Below are 22110 nucleotides of genomic sequence, written 5' to 3'. Positions count from 1 at the left end.
TCAAGCTATCAGACACGTCAGCAAAGACCCCTTTAAGAGTCAGTGCTTGCGGAGAAACAGGGCTGACCAACTAGACCTCCCGGAACAGGTCACGCGAAACGGCAATGCAAGATGTCAGTGCGAGTTTCATCCGCCAGGTGCCGGCCAGCCATGCCTAAACAAGGTGTATTCTGCGTACAGTATACAGAGTACTCTGGAGTAGACACAACACAAGTACCTAGATCTTCAACTAAAAGGTTTAGACTAGACCGCTCAGACCTAGCCAGAAAAGACAGATTAAGCAAAGATACACGGTGATTGCATACTACGGAGTATATGATACGGGATTGGCTTCCCCCACAAGACGAGATTAGCCAACGGAAGTTAAATTGGATAGCGCAGATCGGATATGACACAGTACATCACGAAACTTGGAAGGCGATAAGAACATTCGAATAGGCGACGTGTCATATCTACTGTAAACTGTTGAGATCTATCCAGTAGGATCGAACGGTGCCACGTGGAGATTGAAGCAGGGGAGATGGGCAGATAATCCAGGCAAAACAGTTTCTCATCCCGAGGTCCCCAAAGGGGCCCGGGGAGGGGTGCCTGCTTATGTGATGACATTGGGGGCCAAAAGGGGGTTGGGGGTTTTCCGGCCGCACCATTTCGGCTCAGCCCTGTATGAGCAATGCCGATGTGGCTCGAATTACTTCCGTGCGGCTCTATATTAAGAGGGATGGGGTTTAAGCTAGTTTCAAGGAGTCTTGATAAAACAAAGTGAACAATTCAAGGGGTGGGTTAGCGAATAATTCGATAACTCCGTACTCTATACCCTTGTACTCCGTACTTCATATATCTATACGAGTAGATTATTTTCAATACAATTAGTCTTGCACATCAGATCCATTATTGTGACGCGCTAGTCCTAAAAGGAAACTAGTGGAAACTATCCCTGTCGGTTTGTTCCGCCTAGTAAGTTAAAGTGGATTGAAGCTATCCAATATTGAGCCCCGCTAACAGATTGGCTCACGGAGGTTTTCCTATTAAGAGTCTAAAGTTGCGGTCAGACATTTCAACGGTAAGCAGAAAGATATGACTGAGCCGAATGAGACTTCAGGGCTTCAGTGGTCTTTTGGTTGATCTCTGGAAGCAGTACGGTATGTAATATTGTATTGATTATTACATACATGTAACTTATGCCACATGGTATTGTATTTCTCCAGCTGTCAACATCCCTGGTGGCCACGCGACAAGGGATTCCTGCAGGCTTGAATATTCAGGGGTAATAGTCACCACCCAGATGCATATGATATAAATATAATGTGGATTGCACCAGATACACGTTTCGACTCGAGTCATGAAAAGTCAAATAAATCAAAGACCCAAATCATCAGACATAAGCTGCCAAGATTCCAATCCTACCCATTTAGGACAAAAGTTAACAACCCTCATTTCAGGGTCAGGGTTGTCCCTAGATGTCGATCAGCACAAATGGAAAGCTTATGTACAGGAGTTAGCTATGGGACATACCTTGCCGAAAAGATACATAGAACAATTCTCATATTCTATACTTTGTAATTAGTACTCCATACGGAGTGCAGGCAACTTACTTTCCTAGCCACATATTACACCTCCTTGCCTATTCGAGGGTCCCTGCATGTAGCAGGTGTACTTCATACATACCCCGAACTGCATGGTTGTACGCAGATCTCTCCGGAATTCAGGGAACCAACATCCGAGGACTAGTTTCCTTTTCTGTAGGAATGTGGCTTGCGCGGTTGGGATTCCAACTATGCTCTGATGCTCCCTAGACGAGCTAGCCATGCTAAACTCTAAACACCTAGTGAGCCCTAGCCTCGGGGTAGTTGCTGGGTGAAGTACATATTTAGATTTGGGCCAGGCCGGGGATAGAGAAGGCCTAGATGAATCTCGGTGTTCACCTTTCACTACCCCTTGATATCCTAAAGTACCTTTAGATGTTCTAGATCGCCACATCATCTCAATCTTCAATTGCAGGATCGATCTTCGTTCCCGAAGCCCCATCAATAGTCCAGATTTAGAACGGCTAAGAAAATCCCGAAACTACCTATCACATTGCAGGGGTCGAATCTGTCGGGAGCTGCACACATGTGGGGGATGTATAGCTGAGGTTGCCACGTGGAATACCAGAGAGGTCGATAATTTAGACCTCGAGCACAGATCTGATCATCCCCTAGTTACAGTAGGCCACGACTCGTAAGCAAGGTGCCTAGTGATGATCCCCGTATTGGGACCATGTGGCTTGCGCAACGACCTCTCCTCCGTACTTTGTTATTCAGCCACATGTCCAATCCTGCCAGGATGACGATCCTGACAAAGAAAGAGTCCTGATTGACAGAAACTCTCCTTGCAAGACTAGTGAACACACTAGTAGAATTCCGTGCACGCAGCACTGGGTGAACAGAGCCTCATCGGATCTGTTGCCTATTCAATGGCACGCTGGGGGAGACGGGTACATAGTACATATGGACCATCTCTGGGCGCTTGGTACGGAGCTGCCGTGCTGATATTCATGTTTGAAGCCCTAATCGGATTTACGGCTTTAGTCGTGTACTTTGGACTCGCTGGACTCGAATATCAGTTGTTCTCGGACATCCCGATTGCTTGTGAGAAATGCCGAGTGGGTCTTTTCCCATATACGTAATCATCAATGTTCCGATCTGCGGGCATATACGGAGTAGATAAGAGATGATCTTCAATGTTGCGAAGTTGAACTTTGTTCACACAAACGGGAGTGGAAGTGGTTGAGGTGTACACATCATATACCCGAGGTCTCTACTCCGTATAGGCCGTTTATAGTAATATGACCCTTTTGCCCGTGTGTATTATACCCGTATATTATACCGTATACTGACATAAAATACGGTGGATTGTACCCGTTCATGGTCGACTCCACTTGCTGAAAACAGATAGTGCAGGATGGGAGTGTAGTAGGGAACCACGTCATAGACTTTAAATGATTTTAGATTATGGATTGTCGAACCAGACTTTGAAAAATGACCTGAATCATGCATGGAGTCATCCATACCTAGGTAGTCACGGTCGAACGGGGGTTAACGGAGAACTCCGGTGTGGCAAAATCACTTGGAAACGCTAGAAGCCTTCTAGAAGGATTCTGGAAGACGCTAAGAAGCCTGTTTCGGGTAGTTCCATGGTTCGGCGGGCCACTATATACCTAGATGAGTGTCTGTTTCGCCTATTTCTCCTGTTTTTCTTGATTAAGGGGCAACATCCTGGAAAAATTTTGGTTCTGATGTCGGTGCTTTGTTGTTTTTCTCCTGTTCCTGAAATTTCTACTGATTTTGGGAAGACTAAGGCTTGGCAAGTGTCAATTTTCAATTTTGCAGGTATATCCACGCTAGGGATTACTTAAAATGTTAGACAACCTAATTAGGTATACTTGACGAGAACGAGTGTACACACACACACACACACTCACAAAGTATATCAAGGGTTAAATAAAAGACTACTAAAAAGGCTACTAAAAAGACGTGAAAATCCCCCATATACGGCCAACTATCTTGTTTTATATAAAACATGTTTGTAAGCAAAATATTAACTAGGTCCAACTACTTGTACTACGTATCTGATCTACGATGTACGTAAAAATAAGGCCAAAAAAGAGAAACAAAGAAAACTCCGATGGGTCACCATACGATGTATGTATGTACTTTGTATACCCACCAGGCAGACAACTCCACCTTCACGGTAGACACGGCAGAGGAGCCACACGGGAACAAAAGGACCTTCAAGTCCACGTGGCAGATCGGCAAAACATCGGTGACAGAGTACAGCCGACTTACATATGCAGCTACACTCCTACCTGGTTAGCGTGTGAGACATTATCCGATTAGCTAAATTGTTGGAGAAACTCATTTATTCCTTTCTCTCTTTCTTTCTTTCTTCCTTCCTTCCTTCCTTCCCTTCCTTCCCTTCCTTCCCTTCCTTCAGGATCTCATGTGCTATATTCTGGTAGAGCATTCAAAGAATAGGAAATAAAGCCATGTGTTTTTTTTTTTTTTTGAAAGAAACAAGAAACATCCATCCAATCCTCGTTTTTTTTCCCCCGAAACGCCCGGTCCACTCGTATGTATGCATATTGTATGTATATCGTAGACACCAAGAGAAGACAACTAGACCAAGTATCATATTGAGAAGATGCTATCAAACAGCAAGAAAACGCAGAGCAACCAAATATCGAGCAATCATCGCCAAAACTAGGTCTTGTTACTTGTGCTTGGTCTTGATTTTCCAGAACAGAGGTTTCGAAAAGTACCCATTTGCAATCCTTAGAAAAAAGGCAGCATTGTTAGACCGAAGCATGTTAACGAACCGGTCATTCAAATCCTTCTTCTCTTCCACCGTAAACTCAGACTCTCGGTCATATATACAACACATACATTCAACGGTACAATGTCCGATATCTTTCCCATTTTTGGCGGTTAATCGACGTCTCTCGCAGCATCCACAGTCCCGGCTACAGCAACCCTCTCTGCTAACGCAGTCTTCAATAAGCTCTTCTCGGAGATACAAAGCAGGATTGCTCTTCACTGAAATGTAGCCTCTTCTCGATGATCCCACACGGATCATACACTCCCATTCGTAGAGTGTTCGTACTTGATGGGAACGTATTTTTTTTTTTTTTGAGTTTCTCCAACTACTTTTCGAGTTGCTTGAGTTGCTTAAGTTGTGAAGAGTTACTATCGATGTCTGTAAGCTTTTCCACAGCTCTAATCTTGTTATTCAACGTATCTTCTCGTTGAACGGTTGACCGGAGTGAGGTTTCAGCCAAAATGATACCGATGACCAAGTCGCAACTAATTTGTGAGAGGCCATGATAAACCCACCCATATATATTGGTATAGCTATAAGCTAGCTTGGGAGACAAAGTTTTATACTCCTCAAATATTCTGAAAGTTTCGAGGTATGGATAACGTCGAAATTATAAGTCAAATCTTCGAAAGATGAGAGTAGCTAATTCCGGTGCTAAACATGGACGGTTTATTAGCGCATCGGACTATTACTTCACTGGGGTTAGTTGATCTCGTAGTCACATCTACAGGCCCTAGTCGGGTACCAGATCTTATATCGGAAGGCTAAATAATCCTTTAAATATCAGGACTTCCTAGGTATATCTACTCTGATTAGCTCATTATCCAAGAATACATAATATATTTGATGGAAATGTAAAATCAAAGGGAGAAAAACAAGAGAAGTGTAAGGAGAAAGTGATAGTATGAAGTAATTTAGGAAGGCACGCATGGTACCCCTTTTCTCTCATGGAAATGGATTTCCAGTTGAGCCTTTCGACATACAAAATGAAATACACAACTTCCTCAGAAAGAGCTCTTTCTTCCTTGTTTTCACTCATCAAAATGAGGAACGAGCTACCCTCGGATTCTGAGCACTCATGTGCCCCCTCACGTTCGTGATCGTTGGGTTGATCGTGTTCAATGTAAAGCGGAGGGAGCGACAGTAAGTCTTCCTGGTCTGTCTCTCACCAGGTGGAATCAACCTGGAAGCAGTTATTGATCAGCAATTTCTATAGTAGAATATCGGTGGAGCAAGCCATTGGAATTGCTGCAGACCCCAGTTTGACCACGCGAGTTGACGTATTTTGGCAGAGTACGACCAACGTGAGATTCCTTGCTCTCTCAAATATTACACAGAGACAAGTACTGACGGATTTTTGGATAATATAGACTACCATGCCTTGCACCCCACCCCCAATTCGCACAAACCCAAGACTATGTTTGTCGACGGTAAATCAAATGGCCACCTGTGATTTCTACCGCTGATCGATATGTTGAATCTCACGATCCCAACCAACTAGTCCTGAGTGACAAAACTGATCCTGGATGTTGAGCTACCTTCACCCATTGTCTTTTCATGCGCTAGGGTCGATGCTACCAAAATGATAGAGTATTAGACAAGTGTTTTGTTTTTTTGTTTTGTTTTTGTTTTTTTCAAAATAGCACTTGATAAGGTATAAGTGGGTACACTGTACGGAATAGTTACCGAAGACATAAAAAGACCACTTGGTTTTGGTTTGGTCATGGGCTGTTTAGAAGCTCAGGTTATTTGCAAAGCCATGCCTTCTTGAGTAAACTTGTTTTGGTCCTTGAAATTTGAGAGTTTGGGGCCCAATGTTTTATGGAGCCGTGGGATTCTTCACAAAGTTTGTACTTATCTTTATCCTATATTTATATATTAATATAGCACCTTGGAAAAGTCGGTCTAGATATTTTAGCCTTATTTAGCCTTTTTAGTCTTTTCAGTCTTTTTAATCTCTATATATTATGGCTTACCGCTAATTCTTCGTATTCGTTTAGCTGTAGTACTGATAACGGGAGAGAATATCTGTAAAAAATAAAAAAAGTTCCAAGACATCTAAAAAGACCACCTAAATGATCACTAAGATAAAGATATATGACAAGGCCTCTTCTAGACATTACATATTACTATCATTTTCATGATCAGATGGGCCCCTGGACACGATCATGGCTCGAAGTTTTTTGGGATCATCAAGCTTATCGCGACGGTAAATGAGTAGGACTGTAGGTGCCGACATAACTAAATGACTTGCATCATAATCTTGACTGTGGAGCTTCTACTCATGGACGCCCACGTGGACCTGAAGAATCCAAATCGGGTTTTGTTTCATGTATGATATATTTAATTGGTTGACTGTGTTACGCAGATAATCTCTTCCTATCATGACTTCGCCTTAGTCGGTCACTCTGGTATGACCTCGGCAGTTCTACGGACAACCTTTGAACAACCCTTGAACAACCTTTATGCAGATAACCATGTCGAGGATCATGCACCTCGCAACGGGAACCGGGAATCGAGGAGGTGCATATGGTACTTGCGCCGATTTGAGGCATAGGGATCTACCCGAGTACGAGTACACCATACATGGTCTAATTTGAAGGTTAATCTTATTATTGAGATAGAAATGCCGGCTCATTCATGGTAAGATTCTTATCAGTGACATCAGTCTATTTGACCTACTTACATAGGTACAAACCTTGGAAGTACCTTGGTCTTTCTTAATTATCCGCTACGGCATGTGAAGACGGAAGTTGTCCGATTGACATTGATCATCGCAAGGAAAATCAAATGAAATGAAATCATACACTTTGTTGAATTCGGAATTACTCCATGCCAAGATCATTCGATATCTCCCCAATTACCCCCAAAGCCTAATAATCAAGGCCAGACTCCCATTCGAAGAAGTAACTATCCGACTAGAGATAACCCTCCGGTCACTCACTACGACTAACCTTGCAATCCTAGAGACTAGCCGGCTTGGCGGGTCAAATCATGCAAGCCACGAAGCCTGAAGAAATGCGAAAACAATACTCTACCTTCTTGTCTTCTATTGCATCAAAGCGGGGTAATCAGAGCGAAGCCGGTGATAGGAAGATCCTTGGCGGTCGCTTTTCTCCCCGTACAGCATTGCAGCGAAATTATGCATTTTATTATCCTTTTCTAATACATAGTATAATAGTATAAATCTTTAGTTTGTCATTGAACCTACTGCGGCCTACGCGGAAGGCTGCGGCCCGATCAAAGGTAGACACATTTACCTACAACCTTGAAACATATATATGGATATATATGGATATATATGGATATGTATGGATAAACAAATCCGCAACACCACGTTACACAAAATCTCCGTTTATATTTATTACGTCGTGCCAGGTCTGGATTTACCCCACTCTCCTGAAACCCAGGTCTCCTATTTCTCTCGAAACCGCAGTTATCCGGCCCCTACTCCGTACAAGAGCTGCAGACTCAGAAGTGTGGGGGGTTATTCCGGGCTACTGCATGGTCGAATGCGCTAGGGCTTTGCGCATATGCACGACCCGACACATGGTCATGTAGCCATCCTTACACGGAAGCAGAAATGAGAATATCGATCTGCAAGTTGCATCATGCGCTGGATTGCTAACGGCTAATCGGGTTATGGGGCTAGGACTAACAGGGAAAGAATGGGGGTATTACACATCAGAGTGCATGAAAGCCATGCGAGTATTGCAGGATTGTGGAGTCGATTTTCTCAACATCTCTTGTTTGGATTAGCTCCATTCTTGTTGTTGTCACGCTGGAGAGGAAATAACATGTTATGGTCATTATAAGGAATTATAAGGATATCATTTTTACTTCTCAACTCATACACACATCCAATGAATCGATGTAAATCAATGTAACAGAAGTAAATAAACATACAGCCTCCAGCCATGTGAATTTGCCCTACATGCAGGTTTCGCATGGTACCCCGGTGATCGGTGTCCTGCATGCAGAGTAATATGCTCAACGCACAACTTGCCATGATACACCAGCCCCTCGTTTTACCATTTGTGGGTAAAGATGTGAGAATCAGACCTGTCATTTTCAACACATGGCAGCCTACATGCATATGTCGAAATGCCGCGTGTTTTGAAGGGGCCAATCAAACAGAGTACATAATGACAATCTAGAAGCACAGCATTTGCATATTCCTGTACGGAGTACAAATATATTTTACCTTTTTGAATGACTGTACGTAGTAGTGTGAGCAAGGAGATTCACGCAAGGCAGCGAGATTTAAAAAGCTGCCAGTATTACCATTGCCATAATTATCCATTAGAAGCACATAACACAGAATACTAGCAAGCAAAGAAAGAATATACAAGATCTGTCTTTCCTGAAGAATCAACGGACCAGTTTGGAAACTACCTACATGGGATCCATAGGTATCCAACAAGACCCCGATATCGCCACCGTCTCTTATACATGTTTTAACCCTATGCAGATCATCGAATTCTAATCAAATGACATCCATCCCACCGCCTATCGTCTAGCTCAAATTATGGAGGATCCAGTAGAACTCCGGTGTTCCGTATCCAGGCGCGGGAGTGTGCATGCCCCATCGGAGTAAACCTTGGAAGACAAGGATGGCGTGATTAATCATACTCAGCAACTAGGATAGACGATGGGAAAAAAAAATGATCGGCAGATTTCCAAGGTTAAATGGAGGTCAGGTAGGTTTGGGACTAGTGAAGTTTGCTAATAACTTAAAAGAGAGAGCCGGAGGGTGCTTGCTTATTTGTTTTTACATGTGGTTATGTACATGTATACATGTATACTCTTCTGGGTGCATGTTTTGTGATATATCCGATACCGGATGCCGGGTTTAGTTCGGGGCATATGTCGGTGGGAAGGGTATGAATCCCTAGGGCTGGGTCTGTGTTGAGAGGTGTTTATTTCCTTGTATAGCATTCCAAGGACTGTTGTGCGTGATATGCTGGTTTCTTTCTTGTATATTCTGACAGTATGGAGTATACCAATTCCAAAATGATTCGATAACGAATGAGAATGACTGGAAATAAATTAAGATGTATTCCAACTAGCAGCTTCTATCATGATACATGATAAACAGGATAGTCAAGAAAGCCAAATGATGTGCTCGCCACCGGCGCAAAAAAAGCAACACAGTAAGACATGCTCGCAATATATCCAATTTGCTGACAGGTCTATTCACGCCACCACTGACCCAAAGCACCACCAGAGCCCGCCATTTCAATGACTTCCTCGAAACTGATTTCCACACGGAACATCTGTCCGTCAGCAGTGCCGTTCCCACTGCCGACGGGAGTCACGAGTCCCCAGCTGAGCAGCTTCTCCCAGGACTCTCGGGCCACATCTCGGCCCCAGACACGACCAGGGGTGGCAGCAGCTCCGGACACCGAGGCGGATATCTTTGCAGAGGTCAGGAGCCGAACGTATTCTGCGTATGCGGCAGGGAAAGAAAGCGCAAGGGGCGACATGCTCTGTGACTGAGAACCGTCGTTTCCGGGGTCGAATAGGGCTGACAAGCGAGTTGCGGCTACCAGCAAAGCCAGTGGCAGTGATGAGGGACTGGATGATGTGATGGATGTGGAGAAGGGGAGAGGTGCTGGGTCAGGGCAATCGAGGGATTGGGAAGCGAAGGTTTTCGGGGTTGGAACTTCGGGTATGGGTGTGTCAGGCGTCGATACACTTTGTAGCAAGTCGCTGATGGGGATAAGTGCGCTGTTGAAGAACTCCTTTGCTGATTTGGTTTGGTTGTAGATACGCTTGAGATGGAATTGGAATTCTTTGTCGTTCCACATATGCTATTTTCAAGAGCAAGGGTTAGCAAAGATTCAATGGACTGGATAAAGGGAAATAGGATAGATCTTACCTTCAAATATTCCTTCCATCCCCCAAGCAGGGTATTCCATTTGCCTGACTCTACTAGAGTGCGTTCGGACCCAAGTTCATCTGCAATATCGACTATTTCAGCGTCGCTGAGATCCAGACTCCCTAAGCAGATATCTGAAAAGGTCTCGAAGGATCGAGGTAGAGGAACGTAAGTATAACGATGACTAAATCGACTCTTGACACGCTTCTCGAGCATTTCGGTTACATCGACCTTTGTCGTGAGCCCAATGACCGCGATGGGGGCTTTGCGGGCCTGGGCAATATCAAAAAGATTATACAACAGAGTCTGCCGGGGGTGGGTGACGAATAGGTCGAACTCATCCAACAAGATCACAATGGATTTCGCAGCAGTCTTTGATCCCGGGTCCCCAGAAGCCCCAAAGAGCTCCTCTGGGTGCGACAATAAAGCCAAGAGCGTCGCCATCGTATCCGCATAAGAACTGACCTTGGCCGCATCGTCCTCGGTATTCATTTCACGGCCAAGTTGACGCCACATCTCGCGCAACGCGAGACGGTCGTCTGTGTGCAAGAATCCATTGAGACGAACGACGTGGAAATCGTTGCTGTGCTCCTTTCTAAGGGAGGAAATGATAGATTCCACAATCGCAGTCTTGCCGCATCCTCTAGATCCAAGAAGAAGCATGGAGTTACCCTCACCCATAGAGACGGTCTGTTCAATGAGCTGATGAACTTTTTGGTATTCGGGTTCGAGTCCTCGAACTGGAATCTGTCGTTTCCCTGACAGCTTTTCGAGAAGAATAGTCGAGAGAATACGCATTTCGTCTCCAAGGCCCGTCTGACAGAGCGCTTGGAAATTTTCAGCATATTCCGGTAACGGCTCGGAGACATCAGCGGTCTCATGCGCCTCCGGCGGGTCATGATAAAGGTCTTGCTGGAGTTGCATCGTAACGAGGTCATCCAAACCGTCCTGATATTCAGGCGAAGGAGACTTCTCTTTCGGCTCTGCAGCCGCAGCTTTCCTGGATCTGGGTTTCGCGATGCTTCGCTTCGATCTAGTCCTTGTGATTGTCCGAGGGGCGGGTTCCGGGGACGGCTCATCGAGGTCCATGTCATCATCATCGTCATCGTCATCATCCTCCTCCTCTTCTTCTTCAAATTCAGGCTCATCTTCGTCTTCCACCGGAGATTGTGGCGGCTTTTTCGCGCTTCGGGTGGCACGCGCACTTCGCGAAGGAGTGGCAGCTGGTTTCCTTCTCGATGAGGGTGTCACGGCTTCCTCCTCGTATCTCTTTGGTGTTTTGCGCTGCCGCCCACTTGTTCGTGTCCCAACCCGTGCGGGGGTTTGTGTCTCCTCTTTCTTGTCCTCGCCATCTTGGCCTGTCGTTTCGGGGTCTGCATTGTCTCCGTGGGTAGGTCGACGCCGTGATGCGCTTTTCACCGGTGTGGGGGAAGTTCTGTTGTTGTCGGGAGATGATGGGACGGAGAATACATCTTGGTTATCATTTCCCATCTCGATGTCCCCATCAACGTCCTCGGAGACCCTTCTCCTCTTGGATGCTGGGGCCATGGCTGTAGTTTGAAGAATAGAATCGCTGGTGTCCGGGAGATTTCAATTCGACGAAAAGGGAATTTCGTCAGGGCAAAGGATCTCAAACAGGAATTCCTCGTGGTTGCCCTGTTGGATAAGTGTTTGCGCCTGTGTCAATTAGAATTGTTGATTGCCGACGAGCTTGAGCCTAGGAGCTTTCGCCCCGAATACATGGACTTACAATTAGAAAATCAATGGCGCGTCTGTCACTAATCAAGGCCAACAAGCGCAACCCATCCAATTCCAATTTGAACAGAAGTCCTGCGTGGTTCAATTGTTGGTTCAATCGCTCAAAGGGTCGGCTGGACAACAATTGGCCGATTTTCGCCTCAGGCCGAGACGCGTGACGCGAAGTCAGGTGCTTCCCGAGGTCACTTTGACAAGGAGTTCTCCCTTGACTTGCAAAGACTTGGAATTATCCTTTAATATCGTCTTACTGTATGGAATTGCCGGAACTTTCAGTCGGAGTTCAAACAAGACAAACATGAAGAACTGGAGTGGGCTTTAATAGTCCTCGCCGAGCTGTACGATTGAGTGGAATGTTGCGCACTATGTAGTAACTGAAAAGGGAATTAACAGGTACATAATACCGACTTTGCAAAATAAAGTATCCTGCTGTAGATATAAAGATTCAAGTAAAAAAAAATCGGAAAACAAAAGAAAAAGGAAAGAAGAAAGACAAAACAAGACAAAACAAGACAAGACCAAAAAAGCAGATCGATCTAAATGGCCGAGTCATTTAAGACCAATGTCGTCCCCCACGATTAAAGCATTCTAGATAATCTCTAGGAAGCCATAGAAACATCAGCAGAAGCCGGAGGAGCTCCCTTCCACACATCCCCACTCTCTCGACTAGGACGACTATCACTGAAAGCGATATTCAACTTGCGATAATCCCAGTTACGAGCGAAAAACAACACAGCAAATGTCAAAACTGGTACCATCAGCAGATCGAGTACACCAAAGAAGATGAATCCCCCGGTAACGCCAATCAAATTACCACCATCAGTCAGACCAAAGGCGATTGGATACAACAACCATAATAGATTCAGCCACCCAGCAAGGAAAAGATAATCCCTCTCAATACCAAGCAAAGCAGCAGCCTCACGACTTTCGTTGATAGTGCTCATAGCGAGAATGAGCCACGAGAACGTGCCGAAGGCAAAGAACCCCCATTTGTAAGCTGTAGTTGTGTAGGCCGATACAAGGTAGCTTATAACCCAATACCAGGCGAGAGCGATATTGCAGAAGATAGTAGTCCAGGAGACACCTGATATCAGACCAAGGCCGAGTACGAGGGACGGGAAGGCAACGACCCAGTTTATATATTTGGCGTAGAACATCTGACGGACGACGCCATTGCTGAGATGTTCGGTTTGCTCAACAGCACTCCAGCCAAGATCGGATGCCTGGGCGTAGTAGGTTATGGCGCCGACTAGAAGGGCGAAGGTGAAGAGGTAGTGGAAGACTCGTTCACTTTCCTTTGCTGCGAAGGAGAGTACTAGAAGTATAATCTGTGGAATTCGATGTGTGAGTAAAGTAGTCAGGTGCAACAATGTCAGTATTAGTGCTGGGAGTTACAATAAACTCACAAATGATAGAACATAGATGGCTGTGACAGCCCAGAGCCAGTCGGACCCGTGCACGGAAAGAGCTTCATCGACACCTGTGACGGTATTGATGTCGAGAGCGGTGTTTGCTCGCCCAATGAGACTCATCTTGGGATTTTCAAGGGATTTGGCCTCGTGACCTCTTTACGAAAAGAATAAACCCCTTCCCTTAGCCGTGTATATCAAAGATGTGAGAATGTTCTCAGGAAAGATATAAAGATGGATGAGTGAGTATTTCGGCGAGCAAAGGGGTGCTTCTTATAAGGATGGCACCAGCATGACCTGGCTCTGTATGCGTCAAATCTGAACTAAGTAATATTATCGGGAACACGGAGACCGATTGACCGATGCCCATGCTTGTGTGTGGGATCTATTGTGCCGTGGATGATGGTCCTAACACCGAGCTGGCATATTTGTGGTGGAGCTTCTAAATTTATTGTGCTCTATAGGAGTGAAACTATATACTACAGCCTAGAGATACAGCTTTATCATTGGTCGCCTATCTTATTTCTTAGCTGATTGATCGGCGAATTGTTTCTTGTCGCGGGTTGGGCCTATAGAAACTTTTCTCCGACTATTGTTCCGAGGCATTTGATGTTGCAGTAAACTAACACGACTCTACTTCTGCGGTGAGCTGGAATTCTCAATTAAGTCAATATCGGGGATATAGACTAATAAATCAACGCCCGTGCTTAACATAGTGTATTGTAGGATATATTATGCCGTGGACCTCTTGTCTCGAGCTTGCAGACTATAGGTCGGCGTAATAGATAGCAAAGCTGCTATGCTTATAGTGTACATTTTAGAAGAGAGAAAATACATAATATATTTGAACCGAGCCTAAAAGGATAGCCCTATCATTGATTCTTTGCTTTGCTCTCTATTCTCCCCTCCCGCGTGTATTATAGTGCCATTAACCTGACAAGCGCCAACAGACTCATAATTATTATACGTTAGTTTGCAGCGGTCCCTTCACCACTGTGACTAAATAAATCATTTGTTTTAGATATACAAGACCGTGGCAGCAAATCCAAATAGCTTTGCTCATGGTTATTGACATTTTTCAGTTCTCGGAGAATATGGAATAGCTCCTGGAGACGGCTTTGAAAGGGTTCACCAGTATGCATGCCATCGTAGAGAAACTCAGCGCACAAGAAGAGTGGAATAGGCATCAGTGGATGAACCTAGCCGTAAATAATTAGCAGGCTATGTATGATCAGAGAAAAAGACCTACCTTAGCAAATGGTAAGTCGTGCAATGTCGAGGCGAGACGGATGATGTTCGTAGAAGCATCAAGGGCCCGATTTTGAGGATCAAATAGATCAACATTGACCTCCGACTCGCTGTTGGGAATTATGGTTGAGTCCATTATCATTTTGCAGAAGTAGATAACGGTAGCTTGGCCAAGGATGCTGGCGAATAATAGCAGGGGATCATAGGCCTCTGTAGGGGATGGATAACACTGAGACAAGACCTGAAGTCTTGTCGTCAGGAGGGTTTCCAACCATAGACGCTGCTCCATGTAGTTTATTGTCATTCCTCCGTAGGCCTTAGATATATGGTGCTGCTGACTCTGGAGCAGACTACGTCCACAAATAGTAACTAAAATGAGACATTCGTTGAATGGTGAGCGGACTTTGAGATCAGGGTCTGTCATAGCTTCCGATAGGAAAGGTCCCAGCTGATGGTGCCCGGCTTGAAACTCTGCATCTGGAGCTGGAAGTCGGGTGCAGATCTGACAATTATAGAGCGGGTTCCTCGGTTAGTTCATGACTTGGAGAATCTCTGGCATTCTTTCATCTCAGATTGGACTCCTTACCACATGTTCATTTAACGTGATTGGCCAGTCATCGCGTATGCTGATAACATGATCAAGGAAGTAGGCCATCCAAAATACCCGACGTTTCTCTTCGATCTCAGTAAAGTCGCCCATCTGAGAAGAAGACCCTTTTCTATCATGAGGGCTGTCGATTTCATGATACCGCATGGCTTGGACTAAGCGAAAAGCTCGACCGACACTCATCCACGCCTGTTGATGATATGTTCGCATGGACTCGAATATTACAACAAGCACCCACGCTTGAGCAAGCTCTGTAGTCAAGTTGATCTTTTCATTGGCTTCCAGGCTGAGATGCTCCAGCATCTGCTTTGTCTTCTGGTACAGTGGCTCGATCATATGGCGGAACTGGGTTGACAGAAGGGAAGCCAATGCCCACATGGCATACTGTAAACATGTACGGGATGCACATTTGGTAGTAGATTTGGACCAGGATAGATACCGTCGCTGATGGAGAATGGGGATCGAATGGTGCACACGGTCTAAGTAGAGCTGGTCTCTAGTGAAGATTTGTTAGAGTCCATGTACATGTCCCGCGAATCTGTTACTTACAATTCTGCCCGCACGATATCCGTGGGAGGCAGACAGATGTTAATTGACAGGGTCGACGATGATGACAATCCATGGGAAAGAGAAGGGGAGTCAGACAGGAATCCGAAAGCCCCTGGCTCCGGAACAGAAGACGTCACCGTCGGCTGCCATGGCTCCGCGATATTGAGTGTAGTAGGTCGTATCGCATCTACAGGTGATGCTGTGACAGTCCCCTCGCTACTGCTTTGGGCGTTGCTTCGGTTTTGGATATGGAGGTCATCTGGTTCCTGGGCCGAGAGACTGCTCTCCAGCATAGCCTCCAGTTGTTCGACTCGGTTCTTCAGGGCCTTTAGGTGTCCCTTTTTTGGTCCTCTGGTCCCACGCGGTGTGACTTCACATACAATGTCTGTCTCCTGGCAGACCCCGCATTGCGGTTGCTGCCCATCGCAGCGCAGCTTGCGGCGCCGACACTCGTCACACGCTGAACCCGGGCGCTGGCGCCCGCGTGTTATACTTGACATTACTTCTGTATCGATATTGAATGACATGGATATGAATTTGAAGTGACGGAGTTTCTTTTTCTTTCCCCTCTTTGAGATGACTATGGGCTAGAGCCAGTGGGTTGATAGGCAGCAGGGTAGAGAGAAAGCCACAATCCTTTAGGCTTCCTGCATAATTCCAACTCATTGAACCAGTACAACGAATGACACGATAAACAACTTAGCGATCTTGTTTGATATGTTCTACTAATCGGCACAGTACCGCCCGTGCAGAGTGTAAATATATACTCCGATGACCACAATAAATACTCCGTAATAACCCCGGCACTCGGCCTAAAGAAATATCTAAGGATGATTGAGCACCAACTACCCCGTACTCTGTATGTATAAACCTAAAGAATTTCAGCACGAGAGTGGATCACGACTAGAGAATACTCGGCCACAAAAGTGCTTAAGGTAGAAAGGTGACGCCATCACTTTCCCAAGGTCGAGTCCCTCGAGTGTCCAATTAAATCCCTTGTTTTCCGCTCTTTTAAAAACAACCGTAACCCCACCAGTCCTGGACCAATTGCTTCGCTTTTGGGTATAAATTGAAGAGAAATGGTCTGGCTATCTAATCCGTGCAAAAAAAAAAAAATTAAAGCCCAACGCCGGGGTCGAACCGGCAACCTCAAGATTACTTAATTTCAAAGTAGAAGTCTTGCGCGCTAGCCATTGCGCCAGCCGGGCTGTTTGATGCAAGATTGAAATATTAATTTGTTTATATGGCAGGGAATAGAGGTTATATAATTTTTATTTCAGTCAAAAACACGAAGTGAATTCCTCGGAAAAAGTGGGTATATTGAAGAGAGAAATTGGGAAAACAAAGAACGAACATCTGTGAAATCCGCTTTGTTTGCCTTGTGAGCATATTACCCCAGCCATTTGCAGTATTCCCTGACTGTTTGACGTCTAGGGATTAGAAAATACTTAAGTAAAGAGCTTGAAAGAGATAAAGTAACAAGCATGCCCACTTGTGCAGAAATTGATACTGATGGAATGAATATGTTAACCCATATCATCTCAAGCATCAGCCTTCGTGGGTAACCCAGGGGGCTCTAGGTGTGACAACCCAAAGCAGCCACCGTCAATAATATCACACTTTCAATGAAAAATGGTTGAATATTATATATGTGGTACTATATAACATAAAATATAAGAGATAGAAAGATGAACATATTCCTCGGATTTAAGCATTATTCTGATTCAATAGTAAGTAACATGGTCGGCTTCACCACAGCCGAGGTCCAATATGGGCGATCCGAGCTACGGCTGTGATACTTAGCCTAAGCTACCTCTACTTCCAACACTTCTTTCCATCCCATTTTGACTTTCGCATTTGTCATTTCTTTTAGATACAATGTCAGGGAACGCAATAGGCGCACCGTCCAGGAAACTGGACGAGTTCGAGGAACTCGTCTACGAGTATACGGCGCGAATGGGCCTAGGGAACGAAGCAGTAAGTACACTCCGTACCCACATGCCGCAATATTACATATGAATTACATTTCCCCTACACACCACCGATTACGCATAATTGCCCAGGGGAATCCAGCGCTTACCTCTTATTTCAATAAAGCACTGGGACGTCGACGCCCGCAGCTGTAACCTCCGCTTCGAATCCGCGACCCGTGGTCCTCCGGCTACAGTCTCGTTCCTGTTGACGATTACTCCCGCGCTGAGTAATTACATGGGTAATCTCCACGGAGGCTGTGCTGCTACTTTGATCGATGTTCTATCAACGACTATCTTGTTGGGCATTTCCGAGCCGGGGAAGTTCTCTTTCGGTGGCGTTAGTCGCAATCTCAAGGTGACTTATCTGCGGCCTGTACCGACGGGAACTGAAGTGCGGCTTGTTTGTGAGGTTATTCATGTTGGGAAGAGGTTGGCTTTGCTTCGGGCGGAGATTCAGAGGGCAGAGAGTCGGGACGTTTGTGTGATTGGCGAACATGAGAAGGCAAATACCGATCCGGAGGTGACGCAGAGGATTTGATTTGGGTATGTGTAGAAGGAAGAGACCATATATATTCTCAGGGTTTTAGAAGGTACTTGAAGATCAAGTTGTATAGATCTCAATTTGCATCAATAAAGTTGGCAAATTCTATCCATCGTACGAGCGAAGAGCATGGTATTGACCAGAGATATTGTGCTTCGTTTGTTATGATAGGGAAGAGCGGACAATGAACAGAGAGACTATCGCACATGTCCAAGAGAAATATAAGCAATCTAAGTAGTACTAGATTATCCGATTGTCAAGGCGACGCCTTTTTACTCGGCGGCTAGTTGCTGGTCTTCCCGGAGACCCTCAACCTTCAACTCCTCGCCAGTGGCACGGCGGTACACATCACGGACATCGTCTGGGAGAAATGATTAGTTGACAATTTATAAACTTTCAATCATAAGACAGCTTACCGGTCGTAGTCTCGAAGTGTGATGTCGCGTCATAGCTCTTAGAGATGAAGATGTTGGACTCCTCGCCATTGTCGATGGGCTCGTAGAGAGGAATAGGAGGTCCCATGAACTTCTCCTCAATCTTGCCCAGACGCTCGAAGCCAGCCTCAAGCTCAAGGTGGTGGTTGGCATCGTTCTCGGCGATGGTGGACACAATGGCGACGTAGTAACCCTTGGGGCAGACGTTATGCGCGGATGAGACCATAGCAATGTAAATATCTGAAGAGGTTAGTGCCCTGTTAATACATCGGGACAGTATAGAACTTACCGTGCTTGCGTCCAACCTGGGACTGGGGGATGATCAGCTGCACAGAGTCGCTGCCGTCGGTCTTATCGATGGGGTGGTTCAGAATGCAGATGGCCTTGAGCAAGTATCCGGTGACCTTAGACTTGCTTGGGAAGTAGGAAGGATCAGCGATGATCTTCTTGGTCTTGGTCTCAAACTTCATGGCCTCGGATTGGTCATCACGGTCCTTCATGGTCGCCTTGATGCCGGAAACCTTGCCATTCTCGTAAAGCACCTCGTCAACGTCGGTGTTCAACATGTAGGTACCGCCGTAGATGGCAGACAGACGAGCGAAGCCCTGGGGCAGCTCGCCGAGACCGTAGAGAGGGTAGATGTAAGGCGATTTTCCGTAGCGTGCCATAGAGTTGACATACAGGCGGATGCGGTTAATGGTTTCGACGGCGGCACCGTTCTGGTTGATATATTCGTCGGAGGGGTACAAAGCCATAGAGTGACCGACAAAATCGCGGGTGTTATCCTCGAGGCCGAACTTGTCGTAGACCTCCTTCATAGTGCAAGTGTGGATGTTCAATCCTGGTCTCTATTAGCTATCCGCTTTGACAAACCGCCAAACTGACTCAGGCTGCAAATACTCACCCTGGTGACTGGCTGGGTCGTCCTCCTTGAATTCACCAACCCACTCGAGGAACTTCTTGGCACGTCGCTTCTCGAACAAGCCCATGAGCGATGAGCGGAGAGCTTCACCAGCATCCGAAGGCACCTTAGCCACGGTCGCCTTGGGGCCCTTGCCTTGCTGGACATAGCTGCCAGCAATCTGCTTGAACTCGAGGTACCGGGTAACATCGGTGGACACCAAAATGTTGGTCAACTCTCCGTTGGACATGAGCAGCTTGGGGACCAAGTCGATGTTCCAGTCATTGACCCTCCCGTATTTCTTCCATGGCTCCTCGCCGGGGCTGACGTTGCCGTATTTCTTGAACAGCTGCAAAATGGTGTCAATATTGTAAGGTGGAAATGAATCGGTGCACATACTGCTTCGATGTTGACGGAAGCTGCTTCTCTGTGGCTAATGTTAGCTATTTTGCTCTTGGTGCCGTCATCGTGAGCTTCTCCGACTTACCCTCCATAGTGATCATTGCGATCGATGTGAAGGACCTTGTTGCCCTTGACACTAAGGACACTGTAGTCGAAAACAATGAGAAAACGGTAGAATTATTAAAATCCAAGCTCAAAGACCTACCCAGACAAAACACACTCGGTCAGGCCTAAAAGAAAATGGTCAGTTGTTGACGTTTGGGGGGGATGGCGGGGTAGCAACATACCAGTGCCCAGCACCACAACATCGTACTCTGGGGCAATCTCGTCCATAATGAATATCGAAAGTTCTAGGTGTAGAAAAAGATAGGAAGAAGATTCAAGAAAATGAGGAAGAAAAGAAAGTTGACTACCTCCCCGCGGATCAACGAAGCGGTAAGAAAGGGGAACTATTTGACGGATCCGCCACTAGTGAGTTACCTCACGATATTAATGACATGGACAATTTGGCTTCAATGAGCCCCTGAATATGTACATGCTTGGGTTCTTTCATCTCAGGGGTAAAATATGATCAGTTCCCAACAATTTTTTTTAGCTACAGGGTTAAATTAAAGGAGGTTTGTGTCGGATGATGAACCATCTCTTATATATCCAATGTATAATTTGACATGCGCACTACTAAAATCACCTTGAAAAGCTAATGTTACATACTTAATTGACCCTTGGAGACTTGTCGGAAGTCTCACTCGACCGGGTTTGTCTAAAACCTCTTCTCATGCTTATTGTTCCTTGACTTAGGCTGCTCCCTTGCCCTCTTGCTCGACCTCCACGTCATCGAGTCCGTAAAAGTTCTCAGGGCGGTATCCACGCTTGTACATTCGTGAGGCGTCCTCCCAAGCATACCAGCGTTCACGTAGAACGTGCTTGATGTTCTTCATGGTGCCTCGAATCTAACAAGATCAAACGGGTCAGTCGGGTTCAGACAATTTCAATCATTGATTGTCGTCTCAGAAGTAACGAAGAAAAAAAGTCCCCACGCAGCTTTCCAAGAGATATAGATAAACGAGACGGCTTATACAGCCGGGGGAAAACTCACCACCTTGTCCCGTTCCTGGGATTCAAATCCACCGTAACCAGCCTGAATTCTTTCTCTCTCGAAATCCGACGTGGCAATGCGGTTTCGTTCCCGAACGCATACATGCCACAGACCGTGGAGGTCCTCCCAACTCCTTTCACGGAGTTCCTGGATACCCCACTGACGACCTAGATTGCCAACATCAGCATTGCTCATCGAACATTCATTCTGTAGATTAGAGAGCCATGAAACTAACCATGAGTGTTGTCATAAGATGGGGTAGGCAATGCTTCCCGGTTAGGGGGAAGAAGGCCCAGAGTCCATGGTTGGGGTTTGTTTCACGTGGCTGCATATCTTTTGGCGACACAGGCTTGGGCAATGGCCATCTTGACACGGCGAATGGGGTTCGGGGACCGGTTCGATTAATGGCCGATACACCACGGTTTTTGCTCTTGTCGCGTCGAGGGTTGGCGCCGACGGAGGCAGTGGAAGAAAAGCTTGAAGACTGGATGGCTGACAGGGTCACGGAAGGGTGAAGTGATGGCGCGAGGTAGGTAGGAGGCAATTCGGCCATAGCCAGCCCTCTCAGGCGGCTAGCAATGCGTGGAACCTGCTGCATTATTGTGATGGCTTTCCCCAGGATGGTCGGAGTCGGAGATTGATGGTCTTTCTTTTCGCAAAGGCGGCAAGGGTGGTCACGTGCCACGACCAACTCGAGATGAGCTGAGATGCTTCCAGCCTCGGGTTCATCGGGTTCTACATCTTCTTTTTTTCAAGCCATCTTGTCTCTTCTACTTTTTTTTCTTTAATTCAGTAATCGACAATCCCAAATACGTATCATTAGAGATATATCTTATCTTTACCTCTTACACCTTCCACCGCGGCTAATTGCGGACTTGGCCTGTGCATTCTTTCGCACCCGCGCGTCTAACCACCAATCGATTACTCGGCGGAGGAGTGCCGCATCAAGCGTGACCAAGAG

At 46.0% G+C, this 22110-nt stretch overlaps 7 protein-coding genes across 7 annotated transcripts; 1 reads left to right on the top strand and 6 right to left on the bottom strand.

Annotated features, from left to right (window-relative positions):
- Window positions 1-89: 89 nt before the first annotated feature.
- On the bottom strand, window positions 90-450 carry N7487_010454 (uncharacterized protein; the record flags this gene model as incomplete). The annotated part of the gene is made up of 2 exons (XM_056878184.1): window positions 90-304; window positions 429-450. 2 exons carry the CDS (start codon window positions 448-450, stop codon window positions 90-92), a joined length of 237 nt encoding a protein of 78 aa, XP_056726764.1.
- A 9095-nt stretch (window positions 451-9545) lies between these two features.
- N7487_010453 (origin recognition complex subunit 4) lies at window positions 9546-11782 on the bottom strand (the record flags this gene model as incomplete). The annotated part of the gene is made up of 2 exons (XM_056878183.1): window positions 9546-10166; window positions 10235-11782. The coding sequence occupies 2 exons, from the start codon at window positions 11780-11782 to the stop codon at window positions 9546-9548; spliced, it is 2169 nt and encodes a 722-aa protein (XP_056726763.1).
- Window positions 11783-11824: 42 nt separating this feature from the next.
- N7487_010452 (opsin family protein) lies at window positions 11825-13521 on the bottom strand (the record flags this gene model as incomplete). Its single annotated transcript, XM_056878182.1, has 4 exons — window positions 11825-11911; window positions 11985-12201; window positions 12638-13317; window positions 13396-13521. 4 exons carry the CDS (start codon window positions 13519-13521, stop codon window positions 11825-11827), a joined length of 1110 nt encoding a protein of 369 aa, XP_056726762.1.
- Window positions 13522-14629: 1108 nt separating this feature from the next.
- Window positions 14630-16302, bottom strand: N7487_010451 (uncharacterized protein; the record flags this gene model as incomplete). Its single annotated transcript, XM_056878181.1, has 3 exons — window positions 14630-15148; window positions 15233-15749; window positions 15803-16302. 3 exons carry the CDS (start codon window positions 16300-16302, stop codon window positions 14630-14632), a joined length of 1536 nt encoding a protein of 511 aa, XP_056726761.1.
- A 1378-nt stretch (window positions 16303-17680) lies between these two features.
- Window positions 17681-18313, top strand: N7487_010450 (PaaI family thioesterase; the record flags this gene model as incomplete). The annotated part of the gene is made up of 2 exons (XM_056878180.1): window positions 17681-17779; window positions 17900-18313. The coding sequence occupies 2 exons, from the start codon at window positions 17681-17683 to the stop codon at window positions 18311-18313; spliced, it is 513 nt and encodes a 170-aa protein (XP_056726760.1).
- Window positions 18314-18396: 83 nt separating this feature from the next.
- Window positions 18397-20395, bottom strand: N7487_010449 (secretory pathway gdp dissociation inhibitor). Its single transcript, XM_056878179.1, has 8 exons — window positions 20341-20395; window positions 20259-20283; window positions 20139-20198; window positions 20051-20078; window positions 19655-20000; window positions 19040-19591; window positions 18733-18990; window positions 18397-18677 (listed from the first exon to the last, which is right to left on the bottom strand). The coding sequence occupies exons 1-8, from the start codon at window positions 20384-20386 to the stop codon at window positions 18589-18591; spliced, it is 1404 nt and encodes a 467-aa protein (XP_056726759.1). The 5' UTR covers window positions 20387-20395; the 3' UTR covers window positions 18397-18588.
- A 452-nt stretch (window positions 20396-20847) lies between these two features.
- On the bottom strand, window positions 20848-21747 carry mrpl4 (mitochondrial 54S ribosomal protein uL29m; the record flags this gene model as incomplete). Its single annotated transcript, XM_056878178.1, has 3 exons — window positions 20848-21003; window positions 21150-21308; window positions 21385-21747. 3 exons carry the CDS (start codon window positions 21745-21747, stop codon window positions 20848-20850), a joined length of 678 nt encoding a protein of 225 aa, XP_056726758.1.
- Between the last annotated feature and the right edge of the window lie 363 nt (window positions 21748-22110).

Source organism: Penicillium crustosum (genome assembly GCF_028827405.1).
Source record: "Penicillium crustosum strain IBT 35664 chromosome Unknown utg000004l_segment0_segment0, whole genome shotgun sequence".
Lineage (NCBI taxonomy): Eukaryota > Fungi > Ascomycota > Eurotiomycetes > Eurotiales > Aspergillaceae > Penicillium > Penicillium crustosum.
This window is presented reverse-complemented; position numbering and strand designations above follow the sequence as displayed.

Excerpts from the sequence above, each read along its gene's own strand:
- N7487_010449 (XM_056878179.1), bottom strand. The coding sequence starts at position 20,386 with ATGGACGAGATTGCCCCAGAGTACGATGTTGTGGTGCTGGGCACTG. Across the intron at positions 20,284-20,340 it reads TGTTGTGGTGCTGGGCACTG|GCCTGACCGAGTGTGTTTTG; the intron begins GTATGTTGCTAC and ends ATTTTCTTTTAG. Across the intron at positions 18,678-18,732 it reads ACACTTCGAGACTACGACCG|ACGATGTCCGTGATGTGTAC; the intron begins GTAAGCTGTCTT and ends CATTTCTCCCAG.